Source organism: Sinocyclocheilus grahami, unplaced genomic scaffold (genome assembly GCF_001515645.1).
Source record: "Sinocyclocheilus grahami isolate Dianchi unplaced genomic scaffold, SAMN03320097.WGS_v1.1 scaffold597.1, whole genome shotgun sequence".
NCBI classification, from domain to species: Eukaryota; Metazoa; Chordata; class Actinopteri; order Cypriniformes; family Cyprinidae; genus Sinocyclocheilus; species Sinocyclocheilus grahami.
The window spans coordinates 327743-349301 of NW_015505776.1; the positions used below are offsets into that span (position 1 = coordinate 327743).

The 21559-nt window shown below is 37.0% G+C and overlaps 1 protein-coding gene across 1 annotated transcript; it reads left to right on the forward strand.

Moving 5' to 3' along the window:
- The first annotated feature begins 798 nt into the window (after positions 1–798).
- Positions 799–7617, forward strand: LOC107557292 (D(4) dopamine receptor-like). The gene is made up of 5 exons (XM_016240658.1): positions 799–823; positions 1172–1446; positions 3016–3128; positions 5267–5970; positions 7150–7617. Exons 2-5 carry the CDS (start codon positions 1210–1212, stop codon positions 7350–7352), a joined length of 1257 nt encoding a protein of 418 aa, XP_016096144.1. The 5' UTR covers positions 799–823; positions 1172–1209; the 3' UTR covers positions 7353–7617.
- The last annotated feature ends 13942 nt before the right edge of the window (positions 7618–21559 follow it).

Below are 21559 nucleotides of genomic sequence, written 5' to 3' on the forward strand. Positions count from 1 at the left end.
CACAAGTGCCTCCCATCTTTATTGTGGTAGACACACACACACACACACACACACACACACACACACACACGCTGGAGGTTGTCATGGCAACTTTCACCTGTTGTTTTTGCGAGAGGGGAGAATTTCAAACAGTCCGTTATCACAGAAGCAGAGCATCCTCTGATCCCATACTCCAAAGTGTCACAGAGAGAATAAAGAAACCGAGGCAAATTGCATGATGACAGCCAATCTGACAAAAACTCAATATTTGGTGCAACTCATTTATACTGACCCAAAAATTGATTCATTACATATTATACACCTTTGTGCCTCTTCAAATACTAATTCCAGAATGACACAATGATATCATCAGCTATTAAACAAGCAATTAAACCTGCAGTTATAGGGAAAAAAATGTAAATAAAACTTATTTTAAATATAGTGTGTGGTACAACAACTGCTGCAAATCAGTTTCAGTACATTTTAGCTTTTGTGTGTGCAACCAGGCTACCTTATGACGGCAAAACTTGAAGTCGTCACCGCTCTTTGGTAATTCAAGCGTGTCAAACCTTTTTATAACTTTGTTATCACATCTAAGTCATGTGAATTGCTGATGATGCCTATATATAAATAATAAAGAGAAGATTCAAATTCAATTATCACCTCTCTTCTCTTTCAGATTGCATGAACGAAGTGTTAACTCTTTCAACATGGCTGCTGTTGACAAAAAGAGCCGACTTTATCCCACACACTTCCAGAATGTGATTACGACACTCGCAGATGCCAAACAAGTCAACATGCTCTACAAACCCCGAAAAACCTGTCTGATCGTGACCGTTTCAAGGTATGAACTTTGACTAGAATGAAAGCGAACTAGATGAAGTAGGTGAAACAAACATCTGAACACATTTACACCATAAAATGACAACATTTTGTTTGCATTCGATGACAAATGGAGATAGAGTCTGTTACTGTCGAAAAATAAGAAGACATATGACAGCATTTGCAAGCATTCTGCATATAAACGACTGTGAAATCATGGCGCTCGTTCATATTTATGGCCTCTTGTCATATTTCCTGTCCTAGTAACATATGGGCAAGAACACAAACACGTATAAGCATACATTACACACACAAGGACACAATCGTCTCTAAAAACAGCGCCCACTTTGACAATCTTTCCCTCTCACAGATGTTAAATCCGGGTTGGCAGCTGAACTTCAGGGCATCATGGTCAATGTGACGCCCAGTATAGACCCAGCAGTGGCCCACGAGAGGTACAACTACCTCGCGTTGATATGTGGCGTGCCTCTCATCCTCATCATCATCTTGGGGAACGTCCTTGTGTGCCTCAGTGTGTTGACTGAACGCTCCCTCAAAACCGCAACTAACTACTTCATCGTCAGTTTGGCTGTGGCTGACCTCCTGCTGGCTGTGCTGGTCCTCCCGCTCTACGTCTACTCTGAGGTGCGCGCCAATGGCCAATGAGAGACGGTCTAAACTCCTCCTCTATGTTTCAGACTTCTAATTTAGTAATCTGTTATTTAGATGATGCTTTTACCTATGCGAACTACGCTACACGTATTACCGGAGCAGTCTGACTGGAGCAATTAGGTTTAAGTGTCCCATTCAAGTCCAGATTGATGAGATGGAATGAACTGGCCAAATCGAGCTTATTGTCTCCCCAGTCATTTGTCTTTTTTATAAACTTTGAAAAGATTTCAGTAGAAGATGCTGGTACATTAAGCATTGAGAGCTACAGGGTTTCTGAGAATTCATGAGTCATTCGATGTCATATGATGTTGAACTTGTAATTATTGCTGATTGAAGTGTCAATAGTGGACTAGTGGAATGTGTTTGAATGTGTTTTGAAATGTCACGACCACTACTATAGATATAAGCCGACGAACATTCCTTTCCCTGATAGTAGCTTTGGTATGGTCATGCCATGGTTTCCCATGTACACTTAGCTAGAGTAACATTACAATAAACAGAGGTCATGGCTCACCCTATTTAGGTTGGTCGAGCAACATCCAGTTAACCTAAACGGAAATTCCCTATAAGCCCTTACAATCAAAGTACACTTGAACTAATACCAAGTGTTAGCCGGATCTCTAAAGATACAGTTGGAGTGCCCTATGCTCCATCTCAACTGAATTTTAGTCCGTTACTAACCTGATGCAGGAAATGCGGTAACAAGGATACAACGTAATCTACTAGAGTCAATTATTACAGAGTAAAATGGAATAAAATCAAATGTAACAATTTATTATCAGTCAGGTAAATATGTATTATGCCAATTACATAGCCAATTTACAGATATCAAATCAATACAAAACATCAAATTCTCAAAGATGAATCTAAGAGTAAGATGCATACCTGACTTTTAGAAAAATACATAGTATGAAGTGTGTGGACACACTTCATGCTATGGGCTCATTCTGGCTGCAGAATCACGCCGACCCTTTTGCTGCAATCCTTTAAATACAAAATCAAGATAAAACATCCCCCAATTGGAGGCATGTACAAACAATTGGAATTTGCATTAACCCAGTTCCCAGACCTGGGTGGTTTACACCTCTTAATTTATCTCTCTTAATATCTCTTAGGATCTGTATTATCTTTTAGTCTACTTTTGTAAGATTAAGACCATTGTACCACTCACCCTGAGACATTCAAATGATACCAAACATGACTGTAAATATTATTTGCATTGATGTAGAACATTATACTATTGACCATTCTGAGTGAACGAAGTGGAGGGAGGATGGGTAAGGGGAAGGAAGTGGATGAAAAGGAACTGATGCATATGTGAGAGAGGCATTTCCTGCACCTCCACTCTGTGGGGTGTCTCGAAGATGCCCGTGTATGTTTGTATTGTCTGTTTCTCAGGAGATCAAAGTATCTGAGGTTCTTTCATCCTTACACATTGATACCTCTATCAGGAATGGATGAGTGTGTGTGTCCTGTAGTCTTACACATTCTCTCTCTCTCTCTCTCTCTCTCTCTCTCTCTCTCTCTGTGTGTGTGTTTTAGTTCCTGGGAGGCATGTGGACTCTGAGTATGTACATCTGTGACGCCCTAATGACTATGGATGTGATGCTCTGCACTGCTTCCATTTTAAATCTATGTGCAATTAGTGTGGACAGGTAAGACACACACACACACACACACACACACACACCTGCTCACCTACCACTCTCTATTAAAAATAGCTCAAACGTTATTTCCTAAAAAATGAACAAGATAACATTTACAGTGTGTTGTGTTTGAATTGTATGTCAGTAAATACAACAAAAATATAAATCAACATAAAAAACTCACATATTATGGGCGTAATTAAATTAGTAACTCTTTCCTCATTACTTAAAAATAATGCTTCATTACATGTTTCCTTTCCACCACAAAAAAGTCATGCTTTGGTATCACTCATAATTATGAATAAATTAAATTCATTGTGGCATAAAGACCATTATGATATAGGACGTCAGAATTATGAGATAAAAAGTCAAAATTGTGACAAACAATTTTGAAAAAAGTAAATAAAAATGATGACCTAAAAAGTCTAAATTGTAACAAAAACAATTGCCATAAAAAGTAAAAATTTAAATAATTTGTAATTATGACTTTTCATGTAGCATGATTATTTATTTGTTTTGGTAGAAATGGCCTTTACCTCAACAATGCAAAAATAATTTGACTTGTGTCATAATTATGACTTGTATCTCAGTTGTGATTTAGTTATGACTTCAGCTTTATCTCATAATTATGACTTCATATCTCATAACTTTAACCTTTAATCTCATAATTACTCATCTGTATCTCATCTACCAAAGCATGTATTTTTTTGCCCTTCCATGAAGCTTCAACACTGCAAAAAGAAAGAAACCAAATAATTTGTCCAGCCAGATTATCTACATGTTTATTGTGGTAGTCCTAAACTTTCAGATGAATTATTTATGATTTTTTTAACATTCAGCAGGTCTGTTTTGTGTCTCTCTGAGCGTTCACACAGTGAATCTTAAATCGGTGGTTATGTGTGAATGGCGTCCAGTGGGATGCTAATGAAACCACGACGTGGAACTGAATTTCATTATTTACACAGTGCACCAAGCATCACCGATTCGCATAAACGATATGAAACAACTTCAAGAGGTCCCAGACCAAGCCAAAGCAGGGTCAATCCGTCTTTGACGCATAGTAAACAAAAAGCGAGCTTGTCTCTGAAGATGAAAACAAAGGTTTGGGGTCGAAAGGGTGTAGATGATTGAAAAGATGAATCAGACTTATGAGGTCTCTTGCAATTTAAAATGATTGCGCTAGAATCTTCCACTGTCTCAGCGGGTCACTGTGATTAACATACACAAACACATCATCATGATTTTGAGCATAAACATAAGCTTTTAGAAGCAACCCAAAGTAACTGCAATAAAAGCACACAAATAAAGGTAGTTCAAAGGTTTAGTTCACCAAAAAATTTAAATACTGTTATCAAATACATACCCATATGTTGCTACAAACCTGTATGACTTTCTTTCTTCGCTGGAACACAAAAGAACATTTTGATGAATTTTTCAACTGTTTTTCTTCATACAAAGAAAGTCAATGGGGGCCAAAACAACACTGGACACTTATACATTACTTAAAATATCTTCTTTTGTGTTTCAAAGAATAATAGTGTTGGCTCCGAGTCCACCTTGTTGAGTCTGAGTTGAGTCCTAGTTTTCAACCAGTTGAGTTTGAGCAGGAGACAGTAATTAATGTATTTTTATCTTAATTTTATGTTGTTACTTATTTTTATCTTTTATTTTACGCATGTCGTGGATTCGTCTGTACTCTGAAAAATTTCTGCATCCAGAATATCAGAGTCCAAGTTCGAGTCCGAGTCCACCCGAGTTCATTCATCCAGTAATTATGGGCCTTATGGTCCATTCATACAAAGGACAAAAATTATAATGATAACGCTGACTATAAAGTTGCAGTAGTCACACTACTTCTATAAGAATAGGGAATTTCACGGCACAACTGTAAAGGTAACGACACAGGGGAACAATATGATTGGAATCACTTTCAGAAGATTTTTTTAGCTGATGAACAATAAAACCGCTGACAGCCAATCAGAATCCATCCTGCTTTAAAGAGCTGGAACATTTAAAGCGGCAACAAAATTGCAGAGCACGCTTTTAATAAACAGAATGTTATCATCCATTGGTGTACATGGTTATCACTATAGTTATCTTTATAGGTGTCAGTGGACCTTAGAACTTTCTCTACATCTCTGTTACAGGTACATTGCAGTAGTGGTCCCTCTGAAGTACAACAGGAACCAATTTAGTGCTCGTCAGCTAGTCTTGATCACAGCCACCTGGGTGCTTTCCCTGGGCGTAGCCAGTCCTGTCATATTTGGCTTGAACCAGGTGCCAAACAGGAACCCTCATGTGTGTAAGCTGGAGGACAACCAGTTTGTGGTCTACTCCTCCATCTGCTCCTTCTTCGTCCCCTGCCCTGTCATGCTCCTCCTGTACTACTGGATATTCAGGGGACTAAAGCGATGGAGCTCTGGCTGTAGCCGGTCACACCTGCACCGGCCACCCAGAGGGCGTAGGAGCCTGTCTTTGCGACTAGGAGCAGCTTTACAGAAGGAGAAGGGACGGGCAAGGGAAAAAGTAGTGTACCTCATGCCTGCAGGTCTTAGTCCGACATCTCTCACCGCTACCCCGACTACTCCAATCTCCCCAGCCAGCCCGGTTACACTTATCACAGACGAGCATGCAGAAGGTCAGACGCCGGCAGCAGAGAGTGACCCCATGACCACCCAGATGGACAGTGTATCGGACGCAGAGAACCCTAAATGGGCCACTGAGGATGAGAGCGGCCGGGAGAACGGTGTGGGGAAGAACCATCGGCCTCATGCGGGACGACGGCACAGCAAGAGCAACAGGGTGAGCAGACGGGAGCGGAAGGCGATGAGGGTGCTGCCTGTGGTTGTGGGTATGTATCTGTTCAATTTAAATGTGTGTATTGTGCTTTTCACAACAGAAATTTCTAAAGCAGCTTGATGTGCATTTTAAGCTGCATAATAAAATTGTATTTCAAAATTGTATTTAATATTGTAATTGTTTTTTTGTGTTTCTTTGAATATATTCCATTTAAAATTTTTATAAATCATGATCAGCAATTTCCTTTTGGTTGAGCAAGGAATTTTTGCTTAAGGGGTTAATGCAATTTCTGTCATCATTTACTCACTTTTATGCTCTTCTGTATGCAAAAAGAGAATTGGCATATTTGGAATTGGCATAGATGCTTGAAAACATCTTGGTGGCCTCATGAACATTTTCCTAAACGTCTCCATTTGTGTTCCACAAGTTCATACTATTTGAAATAAGACAGTGTTGAGTGAATTATGACAACATTTTAATTTTTTTGGTGAACTGTATCTTTAAGATGAACAAATGCTGGTGAGCAGCCATGCTGGTCTTTACAAACTGAGTGCCTTGCCATGATCTGAGGTTTTTAAAATCAAGACTGTGCAGGTATAGATACAATGTGGATGGAGCGATGGAGCTCTGGCTGTAGATCGCTCCAATAGATACACAGTAGATACAATGTGTGTTTGAATGTTCATTTGTGAAGATAATGAATCAAGCCATGAATAAATGCATGAACAGAAATTAGAACTAAATGACAGCCATCAGGTTGTCAAGTATGATGACAACACTGCTAAAATGTCACGTTCTGCAATATATAAAAACTTTCCATGGTTTGATGTGACACCTGCTACGCTAGGATTATTAACATGACAATTGCTTTTTAACAGAAGTCCTTTCAAGTATAAAATATATAAAGCTGTTTCCAGGGCAATGAAAGCACTGTGATTCTAACCATATGGCGACCATTGTTTCCCGTACAACATACAGACTGAAATCTGGGTGTGAAATCAGCATGCTGCAATACAATAGTATAAATGAAAAAAAAAGGACAAAAGCCGAATTAAAAGGTAACTGACACTATTAAAGAAGTGACCAGAAGAAACAAAACAGGGACATCGAGCCAGAAATGGTTTGCTCTTTTTGCTGCCTGTAGTCTGTTCAATCATGCACATGAAAGAGTTGGAAGAATTACCAATGTAAGGATATACATAAACTCCTAACATGATTTTCTCCTCTCCAGGTGTGTTTCTGGCCTGCTGGACTCCTTTCTTTGTGGTCCATGTGACTAAGGCGCTGTGTGAGTCATGTGACATCGGCCCGACGTTGATCAGTGTGGTCACGTGGCTTGGTTATGTGAACAGCGCCGTCAACCCTATCATCTACACTGCCTTCAATGTGGAGTTCAGGAACGTCTTTCACAAACTGCTCTGCTGTCGCTCATGAGGCCAAATGCTCTTTTTAGCACAAGTCTAAATTTATGATGATTCATCAAATAATTCAAACAATAATGATAAAAAAAAACACCTGCAAGATCTGAGCATACAATGGTCTCCAAGCGCAGGAATGCTTAAGGAAATGAAACTTTACAAAACAATGGATTACCGAAAGGAATGAATGGACATTAACAGCGCAGTGGAATGTACCATTGAGGAAAACTTCTGATGCCTTAGTTAACCGAACATTTTCTTGTAAAAGTATTGCTACAGTAGATAACAGAATACTGTTGATTTCATAGCCCAGAGGCATAAAATATGTGAAAACGTCCACATTGAAGATAACAGTCGTCTGTGCTTGATATGTGATTGGTATCAGTGTTCATTTAATAATTTTTTTTAATTGTTTTTTTTTTTGTTTAAATGTTGGTTGCTTTGAATAGATATGCAGAGTGGATAGGCAGCTTTTTCATGGTTGAAGGGCAAGTTGACACATTTAGATTTGATCACAAGCTATGTTTGGAGTGGCATACTAGCATACTGCATGAGCAGTATATTCAGGATGATTCCTAAAAAAATGTATGCAATACATGGAACGATGAACACATTTAAACAGTTGCAGAACTTGACACATTGTATGTTTACTTCAAGTAAAATTCAATTATCATCTCGTATATGGTTACTGTGCACTTTTATTTCAAGTATTCGTGTTAATGTATTCTAAGCCGAGAAATTTGCATACTTCACCCAGTATGCATATTATATACTAGAATACTGCTATACTATATACTAGAAATATGTTGTGTACTACAAGTATAGTAGTATGCTTATGCTATTCTGAACACAGCCATTGATTCTTAAAGGTGCACATGGTGAGATTGTTTATTACAATTTTTTTCCCCTGTAAAACCATATAAACATAGGCAGGGAAAGAGTGGCCCATTAATCAGAAATTAATGTCTCGTTTTCTTACGTCACCTTTAGTTAGAACAAATTATGTTAATAAGTGAATTCTTTGGCTTCATGCAAAGAGGAAAATGTGCCAGGGGTTGTATATACAGTTGCCCAAATCATTGGATGCCTTTCTCTGGCCTAGTGCACACAGTCTGCCAATTTAGTTTTGATGCAAGTGTGATTCACAAAATGTGTACTGTAGATGTGCTCAGCAGTGACTGATAATAAAACTGCATAATAGCACGGGGGATCGTGGGTATTATCTGGGGTGGATTATAGTAATTGTGCTTCTAAGAATCAGTGTTGTAAAGAGACTTGTGGAATGAGTATTGCTGTTCTTGTACAGGATCATCAGCGCTTCTGTCACTTTATGGAGATGTATGTGTTTTACTGCTTAAATTGTACAAATACTATATATGCAGTGGGCTTCATAATTCTGAGACCACACTTACAATCTGGGATTGAATTTAGGATTTGTGAAATTCATTTTAAAGTGTTAGTTCACCCAAAAATGAAAATTAGCCCATAAATTGCTAACCCTCAAGTCATCCTAGGTGTATATTATTTTCTTCTTTCAGACGAATCTAGTCGGAGTTATATTAAAAATGGTCTTTGATCTTTCAAGCTGTTTAATGCCACTTAGCGGGTGTTGCATTGCTTCAGTCCAAAACAAGTTAAATAAAAAGCGCCCATCCATAAAAAATGTCTCACCCGGCTCTGGGGGGTGAACAAAGGCCTCCTGTAGTGAATCGATGCGTTTTTGTAAGAAAAATATCCATATTCAAAACGTAATAATCACTTTAATGTAGCTTGCGCCAACAGTTGTACACGGAAGCAGCTCCGGGCAGATGACGTATGAGGTCAGCTTTGCGCATGCGCCACTCACGTTTTCGTTTGCTAAATTAAGGAAACTTTGCTTCCTTTGCTCCTGTTAACAAACGTTGGTTTTCACGAGACTCACCGGAGACTCACGAGACTGCATGCGCAGCGCAGACCTCAGAGGTAATTCCCCTGGAACTGCTTCCCTTTACAACAGTGAGTGCAAGCTACATTAAAGTGTATTCAATTATTAAAATATTAAATTATTACGTTTTGAATATGGATATTTTTCTTACAAAAACACATCGATCCGCTACAGGAGGCCTTTGTTCACCCCCCGGAGCCGTTTGAGACACTTTTTTTATGGATGGGCGCTTTTTATTTAACTTCTTTTGAACTGAAGCAATGCAACACCCGCTGAGTAGCATTAAACAGCTTGAAAGATCAAAGACGATTTTTAATATAACTCCGACTGGATTCGTCCGAAAGAAGAAAGTCATATACACCTAGGATGACTTGAGGGTGAGTAATTTATGGGCTAATTTTAATTTTTGGGTGAAGGATATAACCCTTTACTTTAAATTGTAATGGCAAAACAGTATAATTAAATTTTTTTTTTTTAAATAATAGAAAATTGCAAAATGGAAGACTTTTCATGTGGTCTCATTCTTTTGGACCTCACTGGATGCAAATATATATACACTACAGTTTAAAGTTTGGGGTTAGTAATAATTTTTATTAATAGTTTTATTCAACAAGGACACATTATATTGATCAAAAGTGACAGTAAAGACTTCTATAAAGTTACAAAAGTAACTTTCAAATAAATGCTAATCTGAATCTAAGAATACTGGAAAAATTGTGTAATAGATTTCAAAGAAAAGCAGCATAACTGTTTTAAACATTTTTAATAATATTGCATCAGCGTATTAAAATGATTTCTGAAGGATCATATGACACTGAAGTAATTGCTGCTGAAAATTCAGCTTTGCCATCACAGGAATAAATGACATTTTATATTACAATAGAAAACAATTATTTTAAATTACTATTACTGTTTTTACTCCTTTTTTTGATCAAATAAATGCAGCCTTTGTGAGAACAAGATACTACAAAACATAAAAAAATCAAACAGGCCCCAAACTTTTGAATGGTACTGTATATATACAATCATTCAGAGTTCTTCATAATAAATGTACATTTCATAAGGCAGGATTTTAAATAAATTTTTTGTTTTAAGATTTTGTTTGTCTTATATTGCAGAAAAACTACTGAATATTAAATTTTTCATAGGATTGCCATAATGCAGTCTCCACAATCCATGGAAACAGCCCGGCTGAGATGTTCAGCATGTTTACATCAATGATAACATTCACAGGATGACATTCTGAAAAGCACTCCACAATATTCCAACCCTTTGAGCTGAACACTGATTCATATCTATGAATCATAAGAGACACCATGGATCCTGCACACATGTACAAATCAGAATCGAGGTGCCCCAGAGAGTACTATATCTGTACTCATCAGATAAATAGTTCCCAAAGTGAAAATTCTGTCATCATTTACTAACCTTCATATCGTTTCAAACCTATATGCAATGGCTAGTCATAGTGAAAAACCACAAAATGAATTTGAGGGTGAGTGAATAATGACAGAACTTTAAATTGAGGTGAACTGTTCCTTTGAAGTAGTCTCATTTGCCAGTGGGAATGAATACGCATTCACAAGCAATACCAGCAATCATGTAGTTTGCCCTCAAACATGATGTTTCAACCCTGCATTAGACAACTGTCTCTTTCTGCCCTATAAACACAGCTGTCAAAGCCCAGATGAGAACACAGCAAAGAGTGACAGAGGAAATGAGGGCAATTTGTGTTCTGTACAGCATCACTAGGCAGGAAATCTAGATCAAGAAGTCTTAATAAAAACCTTGGGTTGTGAAGAAGGATGCTCTGATAGCTAGAGCAAAGTCTGTCAGAAAAAGATCTCCAGCTGACACAACGAGTTCTGCAAGATGTAAACAGTCAGCTGGTATTCATTGTTTTGAAGTGGTTTTATTAGCGTTCAAAAGATCCCACAGTGGGAATAAGCCGCACGCTGTTCTGTTTAACCAGGGCTGATGACTCCTCCATGCCTCATGCAGAAAGTGGGTGTCCACACTCTCAGTGGCACACAAAAATAAGACTAAAAGGATTGTGAAAGCACCGTGCGGAAGTAACCACGGAAACAAGGCACAGTGAGGTGAAGCAGGGGCCACACTGAAGGGCAGGTCGGGAGTCAGAGCTTTCTAGCCATTTATAACACTCAGCAACCGTTGTGCCCGAATTAAATGTCAAATCATTAGTTAATGAGAATTGGTTAATGAGTTGGAAGTTTACAAGTGATATTAATTCACCGGAATGTCTGTGCTAGATTATAGGCATCAGATGTTTAGTGTAAAGTGTGCACTGCTGCATTACAGAGAACTGAATTTAACTGCGAGTCTCAAACTCCACAGGAGAAGTCTCAAACTCCACAATTTGACATTCAGTAATGGTGGCATTTAAAAAAAATACCTTTAACCCTTTTAGTTCATGCCTATTAGCGTTTTTAAGGTATGGAAGCTTATTTTTTGCCATGGAATATATATATATTTTTAAAAAGGTAATTGTTTTATCTCACAATTTTGACTTTTTTCCTCACAATTCTGAGAAAATGTGAAATATAAACTTTCAAGTCTGAGAAGAAGTCAGAATTGTGAGATGTTAACTCACAATCCTTTTCTCTCAGTCACCTTTTTCTCAGAATTGTGAAAAAAGTCAGAATTGTGAGATAAACTCAGAATTGCAAGCAGAAATAAGCTTCCATATGAAGGCAATATGCCACTGCTAAACATTGATATAATTCACTTTAATCAGAAAATAATTTTTTTTTTGTCATTCTCTTTAGGAAAAACTGACCAAAAATATTGATGACTCATCCAGCACTACACACATTGTTGTCCAATCAAATGCTCTCTGTAAGAATGCCTTATACCATCTGCCGCCAACTAACAATAGCAAATTGTAGCTGACAGCTATGACATAAATTAAAACCTACTGGCTGGGTTTGAAGTTGAAATTGAAGTAGCAACAGATATTTGTGAAGTACAAATGGATTATTGAAAAAAAGGTTGGTTCAATCCATCGGTTGTTGATTGGATGGAGGCAGATCTGAATGTGAGCTTGTCGTCGACTGAGCAGACTCAAACTCAAAGTCATATACTGTAGATAGATAGATGGATGGATGGATAGATACAATCGGACACACAAATGGTTTATGCCACTGGTTCACAATTAGAGCTTGTACATGGAGCACACAACGCAACTTGTACTAATTCATCCTCTTATTTTAATTTAGTTAAATCGTAGTTATGATTTAACTAAAACAAGGGAACAAATTAGTATAACATGGCCATGATTTACCCCAAAAGAGGGGAAAAAATTAATAGAGGGAATGATTTGTTAATTCATGGTCATGATATCTTTTTTCCCCCCATACTTACCCCTGGAAACTAAAAAAAGTTTTACTGAACATGAAAGAAGGAGAGTGTTTATTATCATTGCATGTGCCTGAAATTGACTGCACTAATTACTGGGTCCATTAGGTGGCAACACTCACAGTTAAGGTGTTGTTTGCAGGAACTACTCAAAAATGCCAATTAAAACAACAAAGATGAAGGTGGACATGAGACGAGGTCAGAAGATTCCCACATTTGCATAAAATATAAAGTGAGTACAAAGAGCACAAAACAGTATAGTGCCAAATGTGTCTGCACTGACTTTATAAGGCTAGAACACTCGACTGTGCACAAGATATAATGCAAACATATGTCAGGCCTACACCACTGAAATAACCTCCAATGTAGCCAAGCAGCAACATTATATAAGAGCAAACCACCAAGATTCATCCAACTAGGACGTGTTCTTTGATCAACATCCTTCCAAGTCTTTAGAGTCTTGTTCTCAATCCATGTGAGTGCACTTACATACGCTGAATAATAGCTGTTAAGATTAGGTGTATAATATATTAGTGTACAAAGGATAACCTTGACATATTATCATCCTGACACAGATCAGACCTATTGTTAGAGCACAACCGTATATAAAAACCATCTGCAGGCTTATTCACACCACAGTGTCAGAATGACTCGCAGTGTCAATTCACTCCTCTCAGAGCTTTTGAGATTTGGTTCCATTTAATGTAAGATGCAAAACCTATTCATCTTACTGCTCTTGTTTCCCTCTCTTTGAGTGCACTTACATATGCTGAATAATAGCTGTTAAGATTAGGTGTATAATATATTAGTGTACAAAGGATAACCTTGACATATTATCATCCTGACACAGATCAGACCTATTGTTAGAGCACAACCGTATATAAAAACCATCTGCAGGCTTATTCACACCACAGTGTCAGAATGACTCGCAGTGTCAATTCACTCCTCTCAGAGCTTTTGAGATTTGGTTCCATTTAATGTAAGATGCAAAACCTATTCATCTTACTGCTCTTGTTTCCCTCTCTTTTTCTCTCCCCTGTGGTGGTGCTGCGGTGCAGTGATCAGATAGTAAACTGTAAGCATTATCTCTCAAAAAGTGTTTCAAACAGTAGTATGCAATAATTGAGTCATTGTGACCTCGCAACATACTGTGTGCCACATGACCTCATCACATTGCTTGTTTCATTTGTCCAGCTATTGCATTTTTTAAATGTGAATTTGTGTTTTGTGTTTAATGTGAACATTTGACAGATCAAACAATGAGTCAAGAGGACAAAATCAAGTCCCAGTATGCTTTTTTTCACTTGGATTATAAACTTTACATCACATTAGACAATCGCAATTTCTGTTTCATGCTGACTTTAATGAACATGACCTACAGTTTATTTAGCGGGACACTAGATAGTTGTTCAACTCTCTGCTAGAGACATTAAACTGTATTGTAATGTCTTTAATTTATTTAAATAAATATTACAAGACAAGCGTTTAACTATATATATATATATATATATATATATGCATTTTACTGCTGAAACCACAGACATTTTGATAGTTTCTAGGACCTCAGATGACACCAACCCTGAACCAACATACAAAACTAGCAAATTTGTGTGAAGCTCCTTTGCAGCGATGTGTATCGTGAAAAAGCGCTCTACAAATACACACGAATTGAATTGAATTTCTGCTAGCAGTGGTCATGTGGTACAACTTGGAGCTGTCAGAAAATTATGAGCTTTAATTACAAGTTCTGTGAGGCTGGGAATGTAATTATGGTAATTCAGACATGCTGTGAATGCATGTATAGAGGGTCATCCAAATATTCTATACATACAGAATTGTTTCATATCACGTACTCGGTAAGAATACTACAGTATATTCTGTAAAAATGGTAAGAATGTACAGAAGTGTTAGCATACATGATAATCATGGTAGCAATTACAAAAAGCCTGGTAATTCTACTACTACTTGTTTCTGTAATGGTTGAAGTGCATGCTCCAGTTAATTCATTACTCACACCCATTAAAGCATCTCACACCCTCTATTTTTAAATATACCATACTCTGTAATGAACACTGTGTCTGTTCAACAGGCCTAGTTTCCTCGTTAATCTGAGTGTGAGAGGTTCATAAAGCTTAGTCACATTAAAATACTAATAACTGCTATGGGGAAGACTGTTATATTGATCCAGGGTCATATTGATCTGGTTGCCTTGTTTCATAGTTTGTCATAAACTTATCTACTGTATATCTAAAATGTGTCCTCAGATTTCATTTAATGTACACATACAGACACATATATCTGCAGAAAACCAAGTGAAAAAGACACTTGGACAGTGCATAGCTGAGCACATTATTCATAGATGATGAAGAGAAGAAGTACCTTGTATTTTTATTAGGGCTACCAAAGTTAACATGTTTAATCAAATATGTTTAATGTCAATGTTTACACCATTTATGCACTTATTAAATTTGATATTGGAACGGTTCTGTTCTGTGTGACTACAAAAAACTGATTTGAACAGAGTGTTCACTCAAAAAGTCGCTAGAGTAAATGATGGATAAATAATTAATTTCCACAAGTAATTCCACATTTATAAATTTAACCAAGGCAAGATGTATAACAAAAGACAGCTGCATTCATTGTTTGACCGTATTTATTCATCATTGAAGATGAACATATGAAACACTAGTCAATGACTGCCTCTCTTTACACATATGTGACCCTGGACCACAAAACCAGTCATAAGGGTCCATTTTTTGAAATTGAGATTTATACATCACATGAAAGCTGAATAAATTAGCTTTCCATTGATGTATGGTTTGTTAGGATAGGGCAATATTTGGTCGAGATACAATTATTTGAATATATGGAATCTGAGGGTGCAAAAAAAATCTAAATATTGAGAAAATCACCTTTAAAGTTGTCCAAATGAAGTTCTTAGCAATGCATATTACTAATCAAAATTTTTGTTTTAATATGTTTACAGTAGGAAATTTACAAAATATCTTCATGGAACATGATCTTTACTTAATATCCTGATGATTTTTGGCATAAAAGAAAAATCTATAATTTTGACCCATACAATGTATTTTTGGCTATTGCTACAAATATACCCCAGCGACTTAAATGCACAATATGTAATTTTCGCCACTAGAGGGCGTGTATTCAAAATAAACAAAGAGACAAAGGCGTAGTTTGATGACGCCGTGACTGAGTGTGGAATCATGGGAGTTGTCGTCTTCATCCCCACAGCCGAAGCAATCCGACGGGACTCGGGCAGAAATCATGTTCATGGATGAGTTAATGATTTATTAATGTTGCAGAATGAAGCAGGGTGAGGCTGAAAGCCGTCGAAGCGAAACGAGTGTGACACACGGCACGAAAGCAGCGGAGATTTTATTATGCCACAGTTGACCGCTTCTGCTCCTTCCGGTCGTGCGTAAGTGGGGGAAAAAGCAGCGCTGTTTAATCATACTAGATACATTTGAAAGTTCAGTTATAATGCTACTCTAAGTGGTCGTCGCCGGTCGATTAAAACGCACAACATATTAAAGTGTCTTTGGTATTTCCATGTTTTCTAAAAAACATGGGGTTATGACGTCATTGGCAGGCGACACAATGACACTATGGACACGGTCCGTGTCACTAGTTAAAATTGCTTATTTCTCTGGATTTAAACATCCTTCGAAACATTTGGGATAATGTAAGTACACAAGTCAGCAAAATATATAACACTGTTCTAGTGGTTTTTGGATAATTTAATAAAACAATCTTACATATTGTGCCTTTAAAACTGGTTTTGTGGTCCAGGGTCACAAATAAGAGTAAGTCCATAAAGTGCTGAACCTAATTATTACACACATGCCTATTATTTTGATTTCTTAACATGGAATGCAATGAATCATAATTAACTGATTGATAGCCATAAATTCTTTGTGCTCTAAAAAATGTCTAGGAAATTTTTACATTTAACCAACACGGCGTCTGATGAAAGACATTTCAAATATATTGCAAAATATATAACTAGCACTTGAAACAGACAGTAAACAGACACGAGTGTAAGCTTCAGCAGGGTCTCCCTGTCACTGTTCTGCTATAATGGACAGGAATCTAACCATTACTATGCTTCATTAAACAAATTTACATTGATTTGTCAGGCAGTTATCAGCTGTTAGGAGGTTCTGGGAATAAGAGATCTCAGCAGGAGTCATGTTATGTAAGTGTGGTGAATAAGGTCAATATTGCCCTTAACTAATGAGAAGTCTTAAGCAAACTGCTGCTCTGAGCACATCTATCACATCCTCTCTGTCTTTGTGTCCTGGTTTAAACCGGATCAATCATGGATGACACAGCAATTAGAGAGAAATTAGAAAATATTGTTTAAAATAATTAGATTCAGATAATAAATAAATAATCATTAGGGACTTCTTCCCTAAAAAAATATCTCTAGTCAAAACTAGTGTACTCCTAAAAAGTAAAAAAAAAGTAAAAAATTAAAAAAAAAAATAGTTCTGTTCCGTTTTAATGTCTTTTTAATATAATAATAACTCTTTAATTATATTACAAATTACAGAGGAAAAGGACTAAAAAGTACATAATAAAAAAAACAACAACATTTTGTTTGCTGTTATAAAGTCTCTTAATTGGATCATAGTTTGAGAATGTATCATTTCTACTATGTTACTTGAATGCTAATTATGATATTCATTTAGGTGAAAAAGACAAAGAGCGAAAATCAATTTTAGGGTAAGGGAGAAAACAAGAAGAACTGTCAAAGAGTGGGAGAGACAGAGCTTATTGTGCATGAGAACATGATTGTAGGCAATTCTGAAGTCAAATAAGACAAGAATTCATCACAATATAATCAATACATAATTATACTCCTCCACAAGCTGTCTCTCACAAAAACTCTTAACACACACCCACACACACACACACACACACACACACACACTCACATGGCAGCACCTGACAACGTGAAAACATAATGAGTCATAGGAATCTGCTGACCATGGAAAAAAAAAATTAAGGAATAGTTCACCTGAAAACGCTTTACACTTGCACAAACTGAAGCACATAATTGCATTTCCCAGAATGTTGTTCCGTTCAACAACAAAAAGCAATCACTATCCAATCACACACCAATCAAAACACAAGCCGAGCACAAAAAAACAAAAGAAATCACCCACATTTCACCAATTACACCATTTATAATGGCGCAAAAATCCTCCACGCAGGCATGCAAAGTTTGTACAAGTACCACTTGTAGCACAGCTCAAAAGATCAAGATTAAAACAGATGAAAACTGCCAGTGTTGGGAGTAAGAGGGTCCTACACTCCCCCACAAGAACAACAGAACACAATCAAATGAAATAATAAAGCCATTGCACTTAGCCATTGGATTTTTCTTATGATGCACATGACTATAATTGAATAAATATGAGTTCATGAAGGTTTAAATATTGAATATTTATTTAGCAGGATTGTGTTAATGAAGTTCTATAGTTATGTTTTGCATTTTGTATGTTTTGATATGCTACACTGAAGCAAAACTGATTTCTTTATTTGACACAATTCAAACACTGGCTTCACTGTGGTGTAAAAAAAGACAAATTGTAGTTACATGCTTTGTGCTCAATAAGTGAGCAAGACTGGAAGTAATCTAGGAATAACATGCTTCTAGTGCAAGTGTGCTTGATTAGAAATGATTGCATATAACTCTCTTGGCGCCCTCTGTATAGCACTATTCAGTTTCATAGCTTAAGCACAAATCCCGTCGGTCACACAATCAAAAGCGAGTCTAAATATGTGAAGTTGAGCCTGGTTGAAGTGAAATTAAACAGCTTATTTCCTTCCTCAAGAGAAGAAGGAAAGGGCAATTTTCCAGTGGCCAAATCCAGAATAATACTTCCCGCTTCAGAGGTTCCGCTCAGGAAAGTGATCTTTGAGGAACTCCTGTTGTTGGGGAAAGCACAAAATGCCCTTACATTCTGATGAAGGGCATATTTCATCAAAATAACTGCCGCTCAGAGAGAGATACTCCTGACATGTGTGCCCACAGTCTTATTTAATTGTGCTTCCAGCGCTGAAGGAAAGGTCAGTGGATCAGAACAATGGCTGAGTGGCCACTAAACCAAATCAAACCAAGTGAGGAAATTGGCCTTTTACGGAGACAAAAGACAGGCGATAGTGGCAGACAGAAGAGGGTAAGAAGAAATGACAAATAAATAAAAAAGAAAAGGAAATGCAAAGACAGGAAAACAAAGAGAGAGCGAGAGACAGTCAATGGTATAAATGGAAAATGGACAAAAATATATTCTATAAAATGTATGTAGTAATAGTAGTAGAATTAATAATAATAATAATAATAATTATTATTATTATTATTATTTTGTGGTTATTGTTGTTTTTGTATAATTACTATTTATTTATTTTGATGAAACATATAAATAGTTTATTTAGTCATTTTGTAATGGATGCAGCATCACGCAAAGCAATAGTTTTCAGTTACCAGTGATGGTACCAGGAGAAATGCTTTTTAAAGCAGTGAGCTGTGTAAAATTTTCCAATAATAAGGTTTTACTGAGATACAAAATATAGTATTGGGCTGGTTATGTGTTCTCAATATGGCAGTCTCTCCATGAGGATACCCGCTCCATGTAGACCACTGACATGACTGAAAAAATAAAACAAAAGAAAATAATACAATATTTTTCAAAAGTACAATCAAGTGTAAAGTGGGTTTTTTTTTTTTAATGAAGAAAAAAATGACTGAGTGCACCTTCACTCGTATTTTATGCCTGGTGCCCTCTGGTGGTGAAATATTAGGGGACGTCAAGTTAATGCACTTTAAACCTGTCAATCACAAAGGATAAAAAGAGTCTCACCTCAATCATATAAATATTCTTCCTCTTCACACCAACACCCACGACCCCTACCACATCTATTAAAATAATCTCACATAAACCTGGATTCCAGATGGATTTAGTTTAGAGTTCAACTCAAACAAGCAGTGAGTCAAAAATAACGTATTCCATGCAGTAGGCCTATATACATGCAGATTGCAATGGTGTGCGTATTATTCAATATTCCAATGCATATGTGACTGAAAATGAATTAAAAACACACATCTTGTAAGCGTATATTCTTGAATGCATACACTAGCCTTGCATGTGACCATGTGTATACATGTGCACACTGAGCTCCCTCCTCATGAGGACATGTACATCTGTCAACCCCAGCAGGAGTTCTAGAGGTGAACTCAGTCTAAGAGCCGTCAATTCCCAAACAAACAAGAAAATCTCCAATGGCCCCTGCCGCCCTGCAAAACATCACCGGATAACGTGCCTAAGAGGTGCTGAAGCTGACAGGGAAGGACATGGATCAGAAAGCAGCGATGGAGGATAATTAATTCCTCTGTGAGCCCCGGCGATCAATGCAAACATACCTCTGATTGACTGCGAAGCTACAAGAGCAGAAACCGAAGGCTTTTTTGTTTCTTAGAATGTGCACATCCCTTGGGCCCAGCTATGAGAAGTGAATGTCAAAGTGTATAATCCACAGTGGTATGTAATCATTGCAATAAGTGTAAGCCAATTATCTCCCCTCATATGCGGTTTTAAGGAGTGGTCCCACGGAAAGCAGATCAGCCTAGCAGCCTGTTATCTCATACAGAGAGAGGAGCAGCGGAAGATTGTAGGTCAAATTACTTTTTCTCCTTATATGAAAGCCCATTCTCGCCACATAAGAAAAAACAATCATGCTTTGGTAGATCATAATTATGACACAGACTAGAAATGATGTGATACTGAGTCATGAGATATACTAGATACAAGGTCAGAATTATGACAAAAAGCTATGACACTAAAAGTCAAAATTATTAGATAAAAAGTGATGATCCACACAAATTGTATTATTATAAGTAATAATTATGAGATAAAAATTGTAATTATCACATTAAATGACAAAAAGTCATACTTATAAGTAAATCTGACATACTAAGCCATAATTATGAGATAAAATTCATTTTATGCCATAGTTATGACTACTTATGTCTTAGTATCTCATAATTTCGACTGTTTATGCCATAATTATGATTTACCAAACATATTTTTTTTCTTATGTGTCAGTAATGAGCTTCCATAGATTACTGTTGCTTGCGACAAGACAAGCTTGAGACAAGTTTTACAGAACGTCCTATAAAAATTCTGTAAAATGGGCTGATAAAGTGGTAAAACAAATTGTAGATAAGTTTAAATGAATTATGACATTGTAAATTATTTTTATTTGCTGCTTTTTTTATAGAAATTATTTAATTATGCAGTGAGTGTTGAATGAAAAGACAAAACGCTAATTTTAAAGGTCTTCTACAGGCATGGCAACAGTTGCTTATAGGCAAGACTAATGAATAATGATTTTTAAGGTAGGGCTTAGCAAAGGGTCAATATACAGCCAGGGTATAAGAGAATGAGAAAGTGTCTTGGCATTGTAATCCTTTGTCAAAGGGAATTAAAGACAGGTGCCGCTTGAGTCACCCTGCACCCTCTGAACGCTCAGACAGACACAGCAGTGTAGTAGATAGACAGGAGAGGATGTTCTCTCACTCAAGTTCACAGATAAAAGATTGGCACTAGATTTCAGTTATCAGTTCCAGCGGTTATGGTGCTAGAGCCACACTGACTCCTTAAACAGTAAACATCAATACAAGGGTCACATAAGGGTCACAGGTCACATACCCCCCCACCCCCAATAAAAAAAGAAAGAAAACATTAATTATAATCAGCATTAAGAAGACCATTAAGATTTCAAAATATTTTCATGACAATTAAAAAGATCATTAAAAAACATTAACGAAAGCAAATGGGGACCAGGTGCTAAAAAAGACAACAACAATATTATTGTAAGGTGAACAGTGTTATTATCAT

Coding starts and splice junctions, on each gene's coding strand:
- LOC107557292 (XM_016240658.1), top strand. CDS start 1,210: ATGGTCAATGTGACGCCCAGTATAGACCCAGCAGTGGCCCACGAGAGG. Junction 1,447..3,015: donor CGCTCTACGTCTACTCTGAG/GTGCGCGCCAAT, acceptor TGTGTGTTTTAG/TTCCTGGGAGGCATGTGGAC. Junction 5,971..7,149: donor GGTGCTGCCTGTGGTTGTGG/GTATGTATCTGT, acceptor TCTCCTCTCCAG/GTGTGTTTCTGGCCTGCTGG.